Source organism: Phyllobates terribilis, unplaced genomic scaffold, assembly GCF_046119375.1.
Source record: "Phyllobates terribilis strain yellow unplaced genomic scaffold, ASM4611937v1 Scaffold_3__8_contigs__length_932513732, whole genome shotgun sequence".
Classification (NCBI taxonomy): domain Eukaryota; kingdom Metazoa; phylum Chordata; class Amphibia; order Anura; family Dendrobatidae; genus Phyllobates; species Phyllobates terribilis.
Window position 1 is genome coordinate 878,581,999 of NW_027362763.1, and position 21,127 is coordinate 878,603,125.

The 21,127-nt window shown below is 39.2% G+C and overlaps 1 protein-coding gene across 6 annotated transcripts in view; it reads right to left on the reverse strand.

The window, feature by feature from the left end:
• The window catches only part of UTRN (utrophin), a 768,906-nt gene that overhangs the window by 65,925 nt on the left and 681,854 nt on the right, over window positions 1-21,127 (reverse strand). For all 6 annotated transcript variants that reach the window (XM_073672652.1, XM_073672651.1, XM_073672650.1 and 3 more), the window contains 2 exons: window positions 17,370-17,536; window positions 8,380-8,491 (listed from right to left, as the gene is read on the reverse strand). In XM_073672652.1, the coding sequence (XP_073528753.1) occupies window positions 8,380-8,491; window positions 17,370-17,536 (279 nt within the window). The remainder of the gene's footprint in view (window positions 1-8,379; window positions 8,492-17,369; window positions 17,537-21,127) is intronic.

The window sequence follows — 21,127 nt, forward strand, 5'->3', positions numbered from 1 at the left end:
TTAATGACATTCCCCTTTCTGTACATATTTTTAGATAATGGACATATTTTTTATTTGGGTGGGGTTGGAAACTGCTATTTAGACTGTCAGTTTCTCTTAAATTTTTTTCACTTATTTTACACACTATGACCCCTTCCACCTCCCCTTCGCAGGGCATTTTAACATATTAATAAAATTAATAATTAAACATTCTTTTTATTGCTGATTTCACTTGTAACTCGGGTTTGTATGCTAGCCCCAGTTATAGGGGAAATTTCAGGCACCTGTCTTCACAGCAGAGCTGACTGGGTCTCCTAGGACCCCGCAGCTCCTGCTCCCTCCCTATACCTAATTAGCACATGTTTGCTAGGTCCAAAGAGGAAACACAAAAGAGGAAGCATGATCAGGTTAAGAAGGTGAACATAAACCAGGTTTACCTTCTGTCTGAGGAGTTTAACTGTGTTTGGCTCTCCACCCTCACAGATGCACAATCCCTTGGTAGCTGTCTACAGTGTATTGAAGTTTTAGAATGTGAGTGCAGGGTAAAGTGTGGATTGTCAGGCTGTATAAAGTCTATGGTCAGTTCAGAAGTATTAAAATTGTTTTTGCTTGATTTGCTTACATAAAGATTGTGCATTTTATGCGAAGTAAAAATTTGGATCGTAACTGCAGACGATGGGCTTTAAGCCCCTTCCCCACCCCAATAACCATATTTATTTAGTGTTCCCTTTATTTAGATATGTTTTTAAAACATCATATGATTACACCAGAACAATGACTTGCACCGACAAATCATGGTATAAGATCTTGGCATTTAAATGTCCTAAGCATTTTCAAGTACACAACTTCAAAGAAGCCAACAGAAATGTGACACTACTGATGAGCGTTCATGTCAGTACTCATTGACGTCTATGAATTTTAAGCACACTGTTACTGTTACGTAACTGCAACTTTTGCTGGATGATGCATCTGAGATGTACTGGGTGTCAAATACTGCATGACATTGCTGACTTTGCTATGAAATATGACCACTGCATGACAATATCAATAATATCAAGGTTTTTAAAAAGGAATTGAAAGATAAAACATACAGAAACCTATGTATATTGTGTAATTAGTTTTCCTCCTGCAGTAAGCTTGCATCCTGTAAATGAGAACAACAATACAATGTTTTGCAAGTATCATTTATTATGTATGAAGTATTCCTGACTCAATGAAATAAACTAGTAATTACGCTAACAATTCCTGACAAGTGGCTTGTCACAATATTCCTTTCTTTTAGGGGAATACAATATTCCGCGTCACTGTACAAATAACACATCAACAGTAATTACAGCCACTACAAATCGATCCTCTGGGAGGCACGCATCAAGCGTAATAACGAAATAAGTGTATTTTAGTAAGGTTGAAAAGTTCCATCCTAGCCCTAAGAACTGTTATGCAGACAAAATCTTTTTCACTTACAGACAAAGAAAATCATTTCCACTTAAAAGTGCTAAGTGCTTCTTCCAAGCTTCTAAATGATGAAAAAAGTCGTTTATCGCCTGCCTTGCCTTAAAGCAATCATTCTTCAAATGTATATTTTCTCTTCAATACTATTAAAAAATAAGGCGTCTTGAAAGGAATTACAGTGTTATGTGCTTCTGGGAATTTTAGGAAAACTTAGATGCCAAGAAGTTAAGCAGACCATAATATAAGCAGCGTTCGCTGGATGTTATATTTGCTGCACAAAATGTAAGTGCTTAAAAAAGAACATAAACTGTTGATTGATGATAGAGCTTAAAGGGTTTGTCCCATGTTCTGTCTTAAAGAGCACATTGTTCCCCAGCCTCCCACCTTCTTGCTTGCCAGGTGTGACACTTCAGGTTAGCAGTAAGTGTTATATCTGTGGGAGGAGCATGTTGTGCAGAGGCAGCTGCAACTGGGGAAAAGCAAATATTCACAGTAGCAGACATTAAAGTTGTTGTCCACCTCAATCAGCATGTTTACACCAGTAAAGTAACATTTATACTCTCCTCTGGTGCCAGCACTGTTCCAGCAGTGTCTGCACTCGCTCTCCTAGGAATCGCGTCATATTGTCATGTCACGTGACCCATGCACCCAATAACCACTGGCTTCACTCTCCCCGCCTTCGGACGAATCAAACATCAAGAGGAACTCAGAGCTGCTACTGGCCACTCACTTCCTCTTGATGTTTGATTCATCCGAAGGCAGGGAGAGTGAAGCCAGTGGTGATTGGGTGCAGGGCTGGCATGACATAAAGTTATGCGAGCCCCGGGAGAGTGAGTGCAGACACAGCTGGAACAGTGTTAGCAACAGAGTTGAGTATAAGTGTTGTTATTCTACTGTGCAAACTTGCGATTTGAGAAGTGGTTGTGTGAGTGGTGGACAACCCCTTTAATGCTACTTTCACTTCAGTGAGCATTTCCAGCAGCATTAGCTCTTCGTTACATTCTGGAAGAGGAGTTGCAGCAAAAGAAGGGACTGATTGGCTGAGGAAGCTGGAGAAGATGTGAGGGCACCAGGACGAGTGTGTACTCCTCTATTGAAGACTGCAGACAGCCTGACATTTGATGGCACATGACAGCAGCACAGAGTGAGTGCTGAAAGCCCAGCAGCTCAGCGGGTGGGGAAATGAGAACATATTCTGGAGCAGTACCCATTTGCAGAGTGGCCAAGTGACTAGAAAATGTCCACTGCCTCCTGGCCTTCCCCAGAGGAAGATCCTGATATCCATCACCTATGCTCCGAGTTTTGCTGCATCAGGAAATGAGTAGATATTGCTGGGACTTGCAATTCTACAGATAAGGAGTTCATGACAGAAATGTTGAAGAGTGGATATTGCTGGGACTTTTTTATTCTGCTACTATGGAGTTCATGATACAACTGTCGCTAAGGAAATCTTGCTTTGATTGTAATATTGAAGTGCACCAATGGTTTTTGCAAGCACCAATATTCGGGGAAACTGGGCTCCAAGGCTGAACTGTGTTATCTGTATTGCTGTAGCCATTTCAGGTTAGGTCTTCTCTGTTATCAGGTGAGTGCCTAGTGTCATCTGCCATGTGTCATCATCATCATGAACTGTAATACATAAGTGTATGTGAAGCATTCTTATACAGGTACTGCAAATCAACCCAGGGGCCTATCCTATAGTGTCACCCCAGCCAGGCCGGGCATATAGGTCCATACTGCCCAGGTATAGTATGGAGGAGTTGCATTTGTGCTATATTACAGAATTTGCTGTTCTATGTTCATTTTCCTGCCCTTTTCACAATTTAACTGCTGTGAAATAAAACTGCTAAGTTGATTTGATCTCATCTCTTGTGACACGGGTTTCTTGAGTCGAACCTTGCCAAAAAAGGAAGACCCTCCTGCCTTCCCATAGAATTACCAGCAAGATTTGGGTGGAGGAGCTGCACCATAGTGAGGTGAGAACTACATACACCCTGCCTACAGAGACAGGCTTAAAAGAGTTTTATACATGGATGCACCACTTGTCTGAATTGTGCTCTCTCTGATGCTGAAAGCAAAGGCAAGTTTGAGGTTGCCTCCGCAGCATTAGAGAAGCACCTGGGCACTGAAGCTGGTCAGATCCAGCCAGCTTCAGAGCAGCAGTTACAAGCTCTATAGCAAAGAGTTTGAAACGCTGTGCTCCTTGCCTATGAGACTGGTCACTGCACAAAGACTGCAGAGGTGACTGATAAACTAGGCAGAAAGAAATACACAAGGTAATTATGAATTCCTCCATTCTGGACAGTGTAGAACATTTTTAATAAGAGGTAAATTGCAAAGCTAATAAAAAAATTCATGGATTCTCTTTTCAGGAATGTCAATGCCTTGTCGTCTGGCAGTCACATGACAGTGTTATGTCATGTGAGCATTGCAGCCTATCAGCACTACTGATTAGATACAGCGATCACCTGACATAACAATGTCAGCTGATCGTTGGGAGAGACAGTGCCGATATCGCTAGATATTGCCGGTATATGTGAGTATGTGTGGTTTATTTTACCTCGGTACTTTAGCATTTATGAACAAGCTGTTCATTAGTGTACAACCACTTTAATACAATTAAAGGGAATCTGTCACCCCACTGGGCGATATCAGACCTCTACTATGGCCATACAGGGTATAGAAAAGTAAATCTATGCATACCTGTATGGTCCATAGTAGAGGTCTGATTGCAGAGAAAAGCACTTTAATCAATTCTTTTTTCCACAGGCTTGGCGTTCGGGAAACGCCAAGCAATCCCCGCCTATGTGCTTATTATTCCCCTAAATCCCTGCTTCTCTGCTTAATTAGCATATCCCCCCCTCCCCTGCACGTCACAGGGCCCTGTGATGTGCACTGTGCTCCCTGACATCCGGGCATGCGCAAAGCGCCGCTCCCATAAAGCGCGCTTTGCTTCATCCAGGCCCCGTCTTCCTATGCTCTGTGCCGCAGGTTTCACTGTCACTTTTCGGGGCCTGCGCAATAGAAACCTGCGGCGCAGAGCACAGGTAGACGGGGCCAGGATGAAACACAGAGCGCTCTAAGTGAGCGGCGCTTTGCGCATGCCTGGAAGTCAGGGAGCACAGTGCAGGGGAGGGGGGATATGCTAATTAAGCAGAGAAAGGGGGATTTAGGGGAATAATAAGCAGATGGGCGGGGATTGCTTGGCATCCCCCGGACACCAAGCCTGTACAAAATAGAATTGATTAAATTGCTTTTCTCAGCAATCAGACCTCTGCTATGGGCCATACAGGTAAGTATAGATTTTCTTTTCTATACCCTGTATGGCCATAGTAGAGGTCTGATATCGCCCAGGGGGGTGACAGATTCCCTTTAATTGGAAGTCAGCTATACCCTATGGACTATATCAGGAAGCAATGTCTTAGTATGCTGAACATCCTTTTTAAAATAAATGGATACAAAAGGCCCTGATCCATTATTTTTGATTTCTTGAAGTTGCTTTTCTTTTCTTGTGCTGCGGTATTTGCTGGCATTTTTGAAGCCGAATTCTTGAAATTAGCGCACGAGGTTCATCAATTTGGCTCAAAATTAAAAAACGATTTTTATTTTTGTCTTTAACCAATTTTTGCAACATTTCAGCACCAAAAGTTGTTAAACCTTTAAAAAATTGCAAGTTTTCTAAAAAAAATGTGCCAGGTTGAAAACTCAAAAACCTTACTCCAGGCAGGGAGTAAAGTGAGATGCACCAAAAAAATGTGCCATTTGCTAACAGTCGCATTTAATGAATCTATGTAATACATCGAGATAAGCAAAGTTGTAGAGGAAAAAAATGACTTTAAAAAAAGGAAGACAACTTAAAAAGTGTTGCAAAATGTATAGAGAATAAGGCGAAAATACTAAAGCTACTAAAAAGGAGCAAATTACTCCCGAAAACTGGAGAAAAAGCAAAAGACGAATCAGGGCCAAAATCTATATAACAAACCCGGTTGGAACAATCATCATGTATTACTTATGCTCCTTTACTGAGAAATCAACACTTGACGATCAAGAAACCATGGATTACTTTTACCTGCATGATGCAACCATAAATAAAAGGCCTCCAATCTCTAGTGGGTTAATTGCACAGAAAGACAATGCAGAAAAGGGAATTTGAGACAGTGGGATACTTTTCAAACTGCCAGAGACAGACACTGATGCCAGCTTGTTCAAGTATGACAAACACATCTGTTAAGTGGTGTGCAAATCAATTCCAGATCACACTAGGGAATGAAAAGTTCTGATTTAAGTGGAGTGAAGAATAGTCATGTGATCCTGAGAACAGTAACAAAATACAAAAGACCTCTATGAGTTATTAAAGCAAAAGCTCACAACTCGGATTTTACTTACAAGTCACCTGAAAATTGTAGGTAACTGTAGGAGCAACATAAAGTCAACGATATGGGCTGTGTCTGGTAATGCGCTTATACCTATTCAAGTCCATAAGACTGGACTAAACACCAATATCTGTAGAGAAATAAGACGGCATAACCCATTTAATTTTCCTACAGACTGAAATATTAACCCTTTCAGTCTATGTGACGTGTATATGTCAGGGAGCAGCTTGGGATGTATGTAATAGGCCGACCTAATACTAACATCCTCAATAATCCGAACCTCCCGCTCCCGTCTCCAAGACTTCTTGCAAGCTGCGCCAATTCTCTGGAATGCATTACCAGGACAATTTGATTAATTCCCAATGTCCACAGTTTTAAGCGAGGACTAAATACGCATTTCTTTAGACTGGCCTATCGCCTTACCTCACTTATCTAACTATCCCCGTTTTGCCCATACAAAATTTTCTTCCAAATCTCATCCCTCATAGCATCTGTTCCCACACCCTACATCCACTTAATAGCCCTTTGTGCCTGTAATGTACAGGTACTGGCTGGTGACCGGTTCTTGCAGTGTTATGTGCATACCCTATTTATTACATTGATGGTGGGACCATACAAGACAAGCACTTTTTACCATTCACATTTCGTGTCTCCCTTATTTCCCTATAGATTGTGAGCTGGAGAGCAGGGCCCTCACTTCTCTAGGTATCTGTTAAGTTATATGTTACTCTGTAATGTCTTTATTGTCTGTACAAGTCTCCTCTATAATGTAAAGTGCTGCAGAATATGTTGGCATTATACACCGCGTGCAGAATTATTAGGCAAATGCGTATTTTGATCACTTTGATACTTTTTATACATGTTGTCCTACTCCAAGCTGCATAGGCTTGAAAGCCAACTACCAATTAAGTAAATCTGGTGATGTGCATCTCTGTAATGCGGAGGGGTGTTGACTAATGACATCAACACCCTATATTAGGTGTGCTTAATTATTAGGCAACTTCCTTTCCTTTGGCAAAATGGGTCAGAAGAGAGATTTGACGTGCTCTGAAAAGTCCAAAATTGTGAGATGTCTTGCAGAGGGATGCAGCAGTCTGGAAATTTCCAAACTTTTGAAGAGTGATCACCGAACAATCAAGCGTTTCATGGCAAATAGCCAACAGGGTCGCAAGAAGCGTGTTGGCCAAAAAAGGCGCAAAATAACTGCCCATGAATTGAGGAAAATCAAGCGTGAAGCTGCCAAGATGCCATTCGCCACCAGTTTTGCCATATTTCAGAGCTGCAACGTTACTGGAGTATCAAGAAGCACAAGGTGTGCGACACTCAGGGACATGGCCAAGGTAAGGAAAGCTGAAAAACGACCACCTTTGAACAAGAAACATAAGATAAAACGTCAAGAATGGGTCAAGAAATATCTTAAGATTGATTTTTCAAAGGTTTTATGGACTGATGAAATGAGCATGACTCTTGATGGGCCAGAGGCTAAGAGCTCCACTCCGACTCAGATGCCAGCAAGGTGGAGGTGGGGTACTGGTATGGGATAGTATCATCAAAGATGAACTTGTGGGACCTTTTCGGGTTGAGAATGGAGTGAAGCTCAACTCCCAGACCTACTGCCAGTTTCTGGAAGACAACTTCTTCAAGCAGTGGTACAGGAAGAAGTCAGTATCGTTCAAGAAAAACATGATTTTCATGCAGGACAATGCTCCATCACATGCATCCAACTACTCCAGAGCGTGGCTGGCCAGTAAAGGTCTAAAAGAAGAAAAAATAATGACATGGCCCCTTGTTCACCTGATCTGAACCCCATAGAGAACCTGTGGTCCATTATAAAATGTGAGATCTACAGGGAGGGAAAACAGTACACCTCTCGGAACAGTGTCTGGGAGGCTGTGGTGACTGCTGCACGCAATGTTGATCGAAAACAGATCAAGCAACTGACAGAATCTATGGATGGAAGGCTGTTGAGTGTCATCATAAAGAAAGGCGGCTATATTGATCACTAATTTTTTTGCTATTTGTTTTTGTATGTCAGAAATGTTTATTTCTAAATTGTGTGCACTGATATTGGTTTACCTGGTGAAAATAAACAAGTGAGATGGGATTATATTTGTTTTTTATTAAGTTGCCTAATAATTCTGCACAGTAATAGTTACGTGCACAAACAGATATCCTCCTAAGATAGCCAAATCTAAAAAAAACCCATTCCAGCTTCCAAAAATATTAAGCTTGGATATTTCTGAGTCTTTTCGGTTGATTGAGAACATAGTTGATGATCAATAATAAAAATAATCCTCTAAAATATAACTTACCTAATAATTCTGCACACAGTGTGGAAATAAAAAATATTTTTATATTAGCGGACCTGCTCAAAAATGACAGGAAAAGATGCTGTGTGAGCATGCCCTAGTACGTTAAAACACAGACTAGTTTACAAAATGAGTCGGATGTTTACAACTTATGGTGGTGATGATGGTACAGGCATAAGCACTTTTTAGTCTTTAGCAGTTTTCTTGAAATTGTAGTGACAAACCCTATAATCCACAGGCACATCTATAAATGTTACGGTATTTACCGGTATGCAATATTCCACCATTGGATGATGCAGCTTGTGACCTTTTGCAGTTCTTCCAGAGAAGAAACAGCTCTGACAAACGTCATAGTTGAAATGTTTCAGACTCCGATACCTGTAATGACAGAATAATATAAAAATGTAACTTAACCCCCCAAAAATAGGTACACTCAGGACATAAATATAATACCGAACATTGTACACCTGCAAGTTTTGTTTTATTTGCAGATTTAAAGAAATAAAACATCTTTTACAGAAGACGATGAAAGGCTGAGGAGGGCTTACTGGGGGCAAGTGAGAGAGGAGAAAGAGAGAGCTGGTATTAGAGGAAAATGTCAGCTCTGATTGTGCAACAGCACATGAATAAGTGGTAACCTTCCCTCCCCAATCAAAACAAGACAGTTCTTCAGATTAAAGGGTTGCTTAGGTCATGAATTTGAGGCAGTGAGTTATATATAAGTGTTACAGGTTCTCCTACTTTTGCACCTGTTATTGCAGCCTTCCTCACAGACTGCGCAGCACCTTTATTGTCAAAATGATTACTGGTGGAGGAACATGTGATTAAACCTGACCATCAACCTCCTCCACTTGAAAAATACTGCACACGGGAAACCAGTTTTTCAATTGGAGGAAGCTGATGGACTCGTCTGGTCACATGACTTTCCATCGTCGGCCATTTTGAGCCCAGGAGTGCTGTGCAGTCTGTGAGGAAGGCTGGCCTAAAAAGTGCAAAAGGAGGAGAACCGATAATACCGATATATAAGTGTCACAAAAACATGTTCCCAATCAAGATAAAGTTGCCAACCCCTTTAACAGACAAAAGTTACTCATTCAGAGATCTCATAGCTAGGGAAGAAAGTGACTACAAAGTACATCTCGGAAGGATCTGGCACATCTGTGTACTCCATGCACAGCCAACTGTATACAGTTCATGCTTCTTTCCTTTGTGCTGGTACCACGGATGGTCAAGTGAACCATCTAACAAAAAGGAGTTGTCCAAGACGACAAAAGCTCCAAGCGGAACAGTTGTGTCACTTCTGTAAAGCACAGTTCTTAGTCATTAGAAAGTTTTTTTTCCCTTATTAATAGCATTAATGTCACTTGTCAATTAAAAGTTAATTAATTTATAGAAAAACTTTTAAACTCTTGTCCGAATATTGACATTTTCCACCAGAAGCAGGTTAAGTGCAAAGTCACAGTTCAGAGCCATTAATTATTACAAGCCACTATCTTTGTTTCTGACGCTTCCCTCCACTTAATCAGTCTTGGCCACCTTATCCTTTAATTGCCATGTAAATTTAGTACCGAATGATGAGAGCGGCCTTATTAACTTTGTCACATGAGCACTAAGAGCTTAGGGAATCCGTGCCAATAAGCCTGAGGAGCAGCATGCAGTACACTGTTATTGCTCACATCAAAATATCCGCAGACTTATTAAATATAACATGAAAATCTGGAAAATGTCCCTTTTTTACAGGGAAAACACATTTTGAATGTAATATGATCAGTAGTCTTTATTGCCATGATGTTGAAACTGATGGCTTTAATACTGCAATTTATGACCCAAGAGGAGATACACAAATATAATAATAAGTATTTTCTATGTAACTTAGTAAAAATCCAATTTGCTGCCTGCGTTCATATCTGTATAAGGTTTTATGAAAAGTGCTGGAACAAGCTGTAATGAGCTTCCCTCAAAGGTATTTACAGCTCCAGGAAGACTCCTGGAGAACATAAACACTCAGTTCCCTTACTGAGCGAACAACAGTGGGCTGGAAAGTGCAATTACAACTTTATCAAGATTATTACTGTTGCCCGTTTAACCTATCGGCAATATCTCAATGTGATACTTTAGTTTCAATAGTATTGGCTTAATCAGAGATATTATTTATCTTTCAGCTGCAAGCTATGAGACTAGAGGTGAAACTGAGCCCAAAATCACAGTGCATCTGAGCTCAAAATGATGTTATTCATCAAAAGTGGTCACCTCAGAACCTACAGGATCATTAAATGGCTGGACAGTCATATCCTCCATGTACATTAGACCCATCAAGTTCCAAGACCAACGAGTTCAGCTGTTTAATGTGTATGGGGGTCCTGGGCAACTGATTCTAAGGGGAGTTAAGGATCCGGCATGTCCGAATTTAGACTCTCGAACCTTTTGCCACATGTCTGGTGACGGCTTTCTCATAGAGAACACAGAGCACTTGGCCGAACAAGCTCTCCTGTGTGTGTCTGAGGTGGCTGCTATCTGAAAGATGGGCGAAAGCATCATTCAGCCAACAGCCATCTAATGTGTATGGCTGGCTTAATACTATAATGAAAAGAGACCAACCAACTACCTCTGTCATACAAGTGTGCGGCCAAATTTAGTCAACCAGAAAGCAAATAGACCAATGAGTTGCACATTTCCCTCCATGCTGTGATGCCTGGAAAAATGGTTAACATTTCTAAACCCTACAGACATGTACTGCTGCTACTGAATGTGGTAACCTTATTAGAGTGTTGTTTAACGCTTTATTTTCCAAAGCATACGTTTTAGAGGGAACACTGATGGAGTATGCTCATAACATTACAACTCCAGAGTCCCCTACCAACCAGAGCTGTGGAGTCGGTAAACCAAACCATTGACTCTGACTCCTCAATTTCCCTGACTTTCGACTCCTACTCCAACTCCATGACTCCAACTTCACAGCACGGACTCACTACTGAGCATGTACATAAAGTGCATCACAGATTCATCTCAACTAAACGCCTAAATCCTTAGCTCAAGAACAGAACAAACATTTATAGGACATTTCATAACTTTCCCAAATTCTTATGAAAAAAATTTACAGCACATCCTGAATTGAACTACTGAACCCAATTTATTATATATTTTAGGAATCGGAGTCGGTCCATTTTATACCGACTCCAACTCCACCAAAATGGACATGGACTCCGACTCCACAGCCCTACTACCAACTAGTAGAAAAAAGGACCCTTTATCGTCTATACAGGCCCAGAAACACAGATACCTGTAGCTGGTCTTGGTACTACAGTTCAGTCCTGTACAGTACCAGGCACTCCTATACCTATATGTACAGTACAGTGATGAGCCTGGATAAACAATGAAGCCTCTTTGCTCTGCTGACTATTAAGGATCATGGGAGCATATAATCTTGGAAATCACCTTAACCCCTTTACCCCCGAAGGTGGTTTGCACATTAATGACCAGGCCAATTTTTACAATTCTGACCACTGTCACTTTTTGAGGTAATAATTCTGGAACGCTTCAACAAATCCCACTAATTCTGAGATTGTTTTTTTCGTGACATATTGCACTTCATGATAGTGGTAAAATTTCTTCGATATCGAAATTGGAAATTTGGCGAAAATTTGGAAAATTTTGCGATTTTCAAACTTTTAATTTTCGTGCCCTTAAATCAGAGAGATATGTCACACAAAATAGTTAATAAATAACATTTCCCACATGTCTACTTTACATCAGCACAATTTTGGAATCAATTTTTTTTTGGGTTAGGAAGGTATAAGGGTTAAAAGTTGTCCCAAATTGTTTTATTTTTGCAAGGGTATCAGGAAAAAATGGACCACAAAATTTGTTCTGCAGTTTCTCCTGAGTAAGCCGATACCCCATATGTGGGGGAAAACCACTGTTTGGGCACACGGCGGCGCTCGGAAGGGAAGGAGCGCCGTTTTACTGTTTGAATATAAAATTTGCTTGAATAATTAGCGGACGCCATGTCGCGTTTGGGGAGCCCCTGATGTGCCTAAACAGTAGAAACCCCCCACAAGTGACACCATTTTGGAAACTAGACCCCTCAAGGAACTTATCTAGATGTGTGATGAGCACCTTGAACCCCCAGGGGCTTCACAGACGTATATAACGTAAAGCCGTGAAAAAAAAAAAAACTTTTTCCACAAAAATGATGTTTTAGCCTCAAATTTTTAACTTTCACAAGGGTGAGAGGAGAAAATGGACTCCAAAAACTTTTGTGCAATTTCTGCTGAGTATGCAGATACCCCATATGTGGGGAAAAAAACACTGTTTGGGCGCACGGCAGGGTTTAGAAGGAAAGGAGCACTGTGTGACTTTTTGAATGCAAAATTGGCTGGAATAGAGAGTGAACGCCATGTCGGGTTTGAAGAGCCCCTGATGCGCCTAAACAGTGGAAACCTCAACACGTGACCCCATTTTATAAACTAGACGCCTCAAGAATTTTATCAAGGGGTATAGTGAACATTTTGAACCCAGAGGTATGATACAGAATTTGATAACATTAGGTCATCATATTGAATAAGTTGCCATTAGTCTTGAGCGCAAGTGCTCGCTACTTGAGTTTGCATCGGGTACTGGGTATGCACCGTGTATGGTGGGTGCTCGAGTGACATGCTCAAGTCCCCGCCCCGCATGTTTCACGGTTGTTAGACACCCAAAAAAAAAACATGCGGGGATTGCCAGTGCATAGCAGGCAATCCCTGTGTTTTTTTGGCTGTATAACAGCTGCAAAACATATGGGGCGGAGACTCGAGCATGTCACTCGAGCACCCGCAATACTCGGTGCATACCCAAGCACCCGATGCAAACCCAAGTAGCGAGTACTTGCGCTCAACACTGGTCGCCATATCGTCATCATTTTTTTTCCTTACTTTTGAGTCCCAACCCCAACACAACCTTAATACAACCCTAACACAACCCTAAACGTAACTGTAACCCTACTCCTAAACCCAACCCTAATCCTAACCATAAAACTAAACCTAACCCTAACACAACCCTAACCCAACCGTAACCCTAACACAACCCTAACCCTAACACAACCCTAACCCAGCCCTAACCCTAACACAAGCCTAACCCTAACACAAGACTAACACAACCGTAATCCTAACAGTCACTCTAATCCGTTCTAATCACTTATACCGTTCCTCGTGCGGTATAAGTGATTAGACGACTTTATTCTTCGGTTCGGTGTGATTACAGTGATACCAGATTCATATCGGGTTTTTATGTTTGGCAGCCTTGTAAGGGCTTGTTTTTGCGGGACAAGTTGACGTTTCTATTGGTACCAGTTCCGGGCACGTGACTTTTTTTGATCGCTTTCTATTCCAATGTTTGGGAGGCAGATTAAACATAAACCAACAATTCAGGAATTGTTGTTTTTTTTTTATGCCATTCCGCATGTGGTAAAATTGATAAGGCAGCTTTGTTCTTTGGGTCAGTATGTTTACAGCGATACTACATTTATATTGTTTTTTAATGATTTGCCGCTTTTACACAATAAAAACTATTTTATAGAAAAAATCATTTGTTTGTATCGCCTTATTCTGAGAGCTATAACTTATTTATTTTTCAGCTGATGGAGCTGTATGGTGGCTTGTTTTTTGTGGGACAAAACAACAGATGCAGCAATACCAAATAAGTGTACTTTTATTGTCTTTTTTTTCTTCATAATATTTATTTATGGGTACAGTATATATACAACACCATTGTTTTTCTTATAAAATTCTCAATAAGTTTGATGTGTCACATGACCCTCTTCCCATTGAAAAAAATAAAGCTGGATCCAAAATGGCTGACTTCAAAATGGCCACCATGGTCACCGCCCATCTGGAAAAGTTTTCCCCTCGCATATACTAATGTGCCACAAACAGAAAGTTGATATCACCAACCATTCCCATTTAATTTAGGTGTATCCATATAAATGGCCCACCCTGTATGTATACATATATTTTTTTAAAACATTTTATTTTCAATTTCTGACACTTTCTTTCACTTTTACACTTTGTACCACTATGGGACTTTCATTTTTTGTAGGTTGACGCTTGTATAGCATAGGGATGCAGCAGCAGGGTGGTGAAGTAAACACTATCCTTTCAGAATGTTTTTCCAAGTTTTTGGTTTGGTATGCTATACAATAAGGAAGAGCATGGCTTAAATAAGGACCAATCTTATTATGTATTTCGTCAGTGCCTATTGGATTCTTAAACATAATAATCATTGTAATAAATATAATGGTAAAATCTATAAAGCCATCTCTTAAGAAGGGATGTGTCATTGCACATTGAAGCATGGCTTAATTACAACTTGGGAAAGGAACAAGAGCTAGTACTTTAAGAACACTACATTTGACACTTATTCAGGTATGACCTCCTGCTGGGAACAGGTAATTGAAGTGGGTTAGACAAGACAAGAGGCTGGATGGTGTGACTTTTCTCGCCTGTGGAAAAAAGACATTAGGGCACTGAAATCTAGTTATGAATATTGGGGATTTTTTTTGTGAACGGTGTAGGTCCTCTATTTATGGGAGACATATTTTCGGCGTTGTGACGAAGTGGCAAACATAATGCATTTACTTACATCACTGGGTGGAAAGCTAAAATCATGATATGAAATATGGCATTAATATCTCCCGCCTGGGACCTCTAGGTGAGGAGATATCCTGAAAATTGGGCATCTCGTAATTTTTTGGGACATTGCCACATATCATTGACCAGCATAAATCTGAGGTCAACCAGGGGAGGCATGTGGACGTGACTATTTGATAAAGCGCAGGCTGAGCTAAAGCGTTCTTTAGGTTGAGATAGAGCGCTCTATAGGCTGAGCTCTATAGGAAACTGAGATTTTCATAGTATAATGTTTCATGAAAAATAAAATTAAAGTTTAAAAATTTAAAAAAAAGAAAAGAAAAATTCAAATTATCTTCCTTTTCCCCATTAAAAATAAAAAAAAATTAAAAAGTAAAAAAATAAACATATTTGGTATTATTGCGTCTGGAAAAGTCTGGTGTATCAAAATGTTAAATGGTAAACGTCATACTGAGAAATAAAATCAAAATGACAGAATTGTGGGTTTTCAATTACTACTCATCCCTAAAAAAATGATCAAAATGTCATATCTACCTCAAGTTTTTGATCAATAAAACCGTCAGCTTGCAGCAAAAAAACAAGAGTTCACAGAGCTCAATTTTCCCACAATATTACAGTGAAGCAAATTTTAGCTTTACTATACCAGAGTGACAGTAAAATCTTTCTAGATACTCATCTCTGGTAGGTACTAACTATGAGAGGAGGATGTGATTCCATAAAACTTCTGAACGGTAACCGGAACCTTGTGTTAGATCAGCAGGATTTGAGGTGGACTCATCAATTCACTTCAAACAGAATGTTGTTATATATCACAGGCATCTAATAAGTTGTCTCTGTGTATTCTGCAGATCAGCTAAAAGAAGAGGACACAGCTAATTCTAAAGAGTTTATCTGCTAAAAGAAGGACACAGCTGCTTGCAAAAGATCACTCCGAGTTTCTTACTACATACTGGTCAGAGCCAGCAGCAGCCAAACTATACATGGTTAAAATGTACTTATACTGCTACATCTATTCTTCCCCTGCTCCATAATATATAGAGATCTCACTTACATTGCCACATATACAACTACATTCAGCATGAAGTAAAAGACTCTTCTGTGTTTACATGCTTCAGTCTAGCAGTTGCCTTCCACAGTGGTATCTCCCAGCTCAGAAGCAGGAAGTCTCACAGAGCTGTAAAATTAGGGCGAAAGTGTAGAGCCCTGACAAGCCAAGTAAAGTCTATTTCTCTTAACGGGCCAGAGCTTTTATCACCAAAGGATTTAAAAAATATTTTGAATTTCCTTTGTTAATACTTTATACAGGCAACAACAAAGGTGTAACACACATCCTCTCCGTTCTCATGAGAGATTTTTAATTTTATAGTTTAGTGCTTATTGCCTAAGTTATCGGCCGCCTCTGTAGTTCAGGAGAGTACCTAATTTGCTAGCCAAGAAGCATACATTTGCAAGCTACTTGCTACCAGAGAGCTCTATATGTCTCCAGAGTGCTAGATCTGGCAAGCTTCAGTGTCCATGTACCTCTTCTATGGTGCCTCTGATTGCAGCATCTGAGAGCACATGGTGCCCACTAGACGGTGCGACCACATAGCTGGCCTGAACTGCCAATCTTCATTAGGGCCAGCTGTCAGTCAGTGCCAAGAGCGCGTTACAGTCACCTCTCTCTATATACTGAGCGGTGACTGAAACGGTGACGGCGCCACCCCTATGAATGGAAGCCGAATGCTTTTGGGAGGAATATAGTTCATTTCCTCCCAACAGCGGGGTTCTCAGTGCCAGCCCCAAACAGATTCAGAATGCAATTAACCCCATATCTGCAGGTTAAAAGCGTTTTTCACGTGACAAATTTCCTTTAAATCCTGTAAAAACAAACAAACAAATCCATAAAGCTATTGTGAACACAGATAACAAATAGAGAATTTTACAAAAGAACTTTCAATAAAACTTCTGAAAAACAACAACAAATTTTAACTAAAACACATCAAATTAAAAATTTAGATCCAGACACTAGAAAAGTAGAAACGATTCTCTCCTACTGTACATGCTCAGCATGAAGCTAGCTAATTAAAATGCTAAGAAAAATAATTGATTGGTCCTTTCCGGATGAAAAGAATTCTCTGACTTTATTAGATTAAAAAACAGATATTACAAAGTGAGTTTATTTATTAAAACGCGAAAATACAACATGTCGCTGAAAATGTTATAGCAGTCCATTATTCTTTCCTATGGAGTTTCCATTTTCCAGGACACTTGAGCAACTTCATGCACTGTTAAAAATGCATGCATGGATGACCTTTAATTTAAGCTTGGTAAACAACTTGCTTCCAAATTGTATTACTGGACACATGGAGAAAATAAAGGTCTCCAAATATTATAAGAAACGTCTGAAGAAAGCAAACAAAATGAAGATAGAAATAGCTGTGTAAATAAATCAACAAATTTCCAATATAAAGGAATATTGCAGACAAAACTGATCTTTTGCACAGCACAGGGATTCGAAAAACACCGAAGAGAGTAACTCTACATAATGTATTGTCCCTCTGGTCCGCGCAGGTTGCCTGGAGTGTATTATAATACATAAAAAGTGATTAACCATGCCTTTTTGGCATAGTAGACTTGGATGAACCTACCTGAACCCAACAATTGGACATTCTTTGCAGATATTACACTTGGCTTGATGCTTAGCAGTTTCAGCAGCTGCTACTCTGTGCAAAACAGGCATCCACACCATGGACTGAGGTTCCAAACGCATCCACTCAATGAACTCCTTCACATTGATCTCTGGCTTATTTTGTGCCTTCAAATATAAGAGGAAATCTGGGTAAATTGCTGCATTCTTACATCAACAGCACATTACAATAATGTGAGTTTTTTTGCTATTATTCAGAATATCCCATGCAAATTAGCTTATTAACAGAATGAAGGAAGGGCAATTTGTAAGTGCCACTTAGCGGAGGTAGCAACCTTTTATATCAATGTCTAATACTTTAACAAACTTTGAAATATGATAAGAGATAATAAACAAGTCAGAAACATTTCTACTAACGGCAGTTTTGGCTTGCTTGGACCTCATCAGTTTAGAACAGAGTTTGGCTTAAAGGGGTATTCCTATGTCCGAGATCCTATCCCAATATGTAGTAGGTGTAATAATAATAATAATATTAACAAATACTGTACCTCAAATTAGAAATGTAGTATAGTTCTTCTCATTTGCTCTGTCTCTTTCCTCATGTGCAGGCATTGCAGGACCTTAGATATCCATGGTTACGACCACTAGCAACTAGCTAACTAGCTGTCACTATATGAGTAGTTGTAACCATGGATACCTAAGGTCCTGTAATGTCTGTACGTGAGGAAAGAGACATAGCGAATCAGAAAAACTATACTACATTTCTAATTGGAGGTATTTGTTAATATTATTATTACACCTACTACATATTGGGAGAGAAACTTGGAGATGGGAATACCCCTTTAATGAAATGCCTATGATGGGGTTTTGGGAAGAGTCTGACTTCTTAGGAATAGAAAACAAATGCCAAAAGGTTTGTCACTAAAAATAAATTCATAAATACTTTCAATTAGCAAATCATACGTGTTTTCTTTTACTAAATGAAATCTACCCTAGAATGTTAGAAGGACATGTGGGTAGTGTGGTAGAAAGTGCTGCAGTGACTTGGAGATACCTTAACAGTATGTAGTATAGTTAACTAATTTGCCAAGTAAAGGCATTTCTGAATAAATTTATTGTGAAATTTTTCTTTATTTTTCTATTCCTTGGGACTCTTTTAGGGAGTCCAGCTGAGAATAGCATCATTTTGGTAATGTTCCAAAAATAGTTAAATTAATAAAAAATAAATAAATGAAATTAGCATAAAAAATGTGCCTAAAAAATACAAAAACATTTCTACAGACATCAGTCCTTCTACAAAACTTGATTTATGCAGAAAAAAAATACTAATTATTTGTAATGTTTGGTTACTTAAAGTGTTGGTTCGAAACTAATAATGATTTTCAACCTCAGTGTGACTCTATTTATTTTAATAATATAGTTTTTTCTAATATGGTTTAATTAAAAAGTCCCTACCCCTCCCTCTCTAATCTAACTGCTTTATTTTTACTTATTTCTGTTTTGATGACGCTTCATTTGGGCATCCCTAGTGCACAATGGGATACTCAAACGAGATATAATCAGTGGGCAGATGCTGCAGTCACTCCCACAGCCTGTGTTCCCACCCTGAAACAAAGAGTCATCTGTAATGTCCGTTTGAGGTGCTGGGCTAGTCCCTGATGTACTGAGCATGCCTTGGTTGTCAATTCCGATGGATGTACAGTACAAGCTCCCATCTTACTGTGCAATATTCTTCTCAATGCACAGTGACAGTGCAGTCCCTCACAGACTTTAAATAGAAGCCAGGAACCGGCAACAGAGAGCACTGTCAGTGCGAATTGTAAGGAGAGGATGAGAGCAGAGACTAGCCCCGAACCCGAAAGTGACATCTGTAGGATAGAGACTTTTTAATTGAACCATAATAGAAAAACTATTATTAAAATAAATAGAGAGACATTTATGATGAAAATTAATATTAGTTTCAGACCACCACTTTAATAAAACAATATTAATATTGAAAAAAATAAATACTCTCCATCGATCTCCTTTATTTCTCAACAGATCGGCAATAATTATGACAGCCTATGTTGTAAAATAACCATGCTACTTATATTGCTACTTATATTTAGGGCACAATAAAGTGATATGTTAATCAGACGTGAAAAGAGTCACATTAGTAAGGGAGGAGTCCCCTGCCAATATTGAAAATGAAAAGGTGTTAATGACCATACACGTGACACTGGATACCATTTAATTATATACTTTGGTAGTGAAAGCATTTTTATATTAGTTATTTCCAAGGTGAGGGGTAATTGATCCCTGACACAATGCCATTTGATTTATGAAGACATAAAATAATTTTATACAGGTGAATTATTAGAACCCATTTAATTGATTGCAAGTATAAACTCTAAAGTGTCCAGCATGCATAATATATGGTGGTATAGAAATCTGGAATAGATAACAGGTTAATCTTTTTCTGGAGGTATCACTGTACCGGATTACAGCATTATATGTATTATAGTCCAGAGCTGCATTCACAATACTGCTGGTTTTTAATCCAAAATCCTTCAGCATTACATAATGGTTCAATGTCTATATTGAGTTTGCGCTTTTGACTCTTCTGACTTGTATTCCTGGAAGTGATTGAAGATGAAAAACTGTACATTCACCTGATGTTCAAAAAATGTACTGCTGTCCCATTATGATAATTAGGATCAGCAGAATTGTGGCTGCTGCTCTGGAAAAAAATTCTAAGCTGTAACTTAGAATTAAAAAGTATAAGGATAAAAAAAAATAAAAAATTGGAGTCAGTCATCAATATGGTAGCTGGATTTTTATGTAGAATGTATATATGCATTTATAGATTAATTGCTTCACAGGTAAATTTAACCGACTAGCAATAAATATGTTACAGACAACAACACTAGCCAATGAAGTCCCGTTATTCTATAGTACAGTATATGCGCTGCTATGGCTCCTTTCAGATAGAGGAGTGAAGTATTTATCTACAAGAACACTTATCCCTGGGCAGATTGCTTTGAAATGCCAACTCAGAATGCTAAAGAACCATGGCTATAAAACAAACAAATTACAAACTAATGTAGCAAAATTAAACGCAGAAGCATGAATTAAACATCAGTTGAACTTGATCTTCTGCCAAACGCGAGAAAGGTGCAGGGTTATTGTAAATAGCTCAAATAGCCTAAAAATTCATTCTATGCTGACATCACAAAATAGCTAAGACCAGCACAAATCTTAAAAAATCAGGACCATTATTTTGCCTAATATCAATAGTGTTGCAAAACTAGCACATTAGATATATTATATTTAGGTTTTTATAAATAACTAGGAGAGACTGTCTACTGGGTAGAATAAAGTGTTACACTTAAGTCTATGTTCATTTAAATGATTTTGCCTATTCTACTGTTTATGCTTATCTATCTACCCATCTATCTATCTACCAATCTACCTACAATATATATCTATTCTACCTAATCTATCGTCCATTCTATCTATCCACCAACCTATCTACCCGTCTATTCACCCGTCTATCTCTCGCTTGCTCTCCTGTACTTGATAGGCGAGAGTTGCTACTTATGTATTTACAGTGGATATAAAAAATTTACACACCCATAACAAAATTCCATTTTTTGTCAAGTAAAAAAATCATACCAAGAAGAATCATTTCAGAACTATTTCCACCTTTAATGTCACCATATCTGCACAACAGTGAAGCATGGTGGAGGCAGCATTATACTTTAAAGCTGTTTTTCAGCA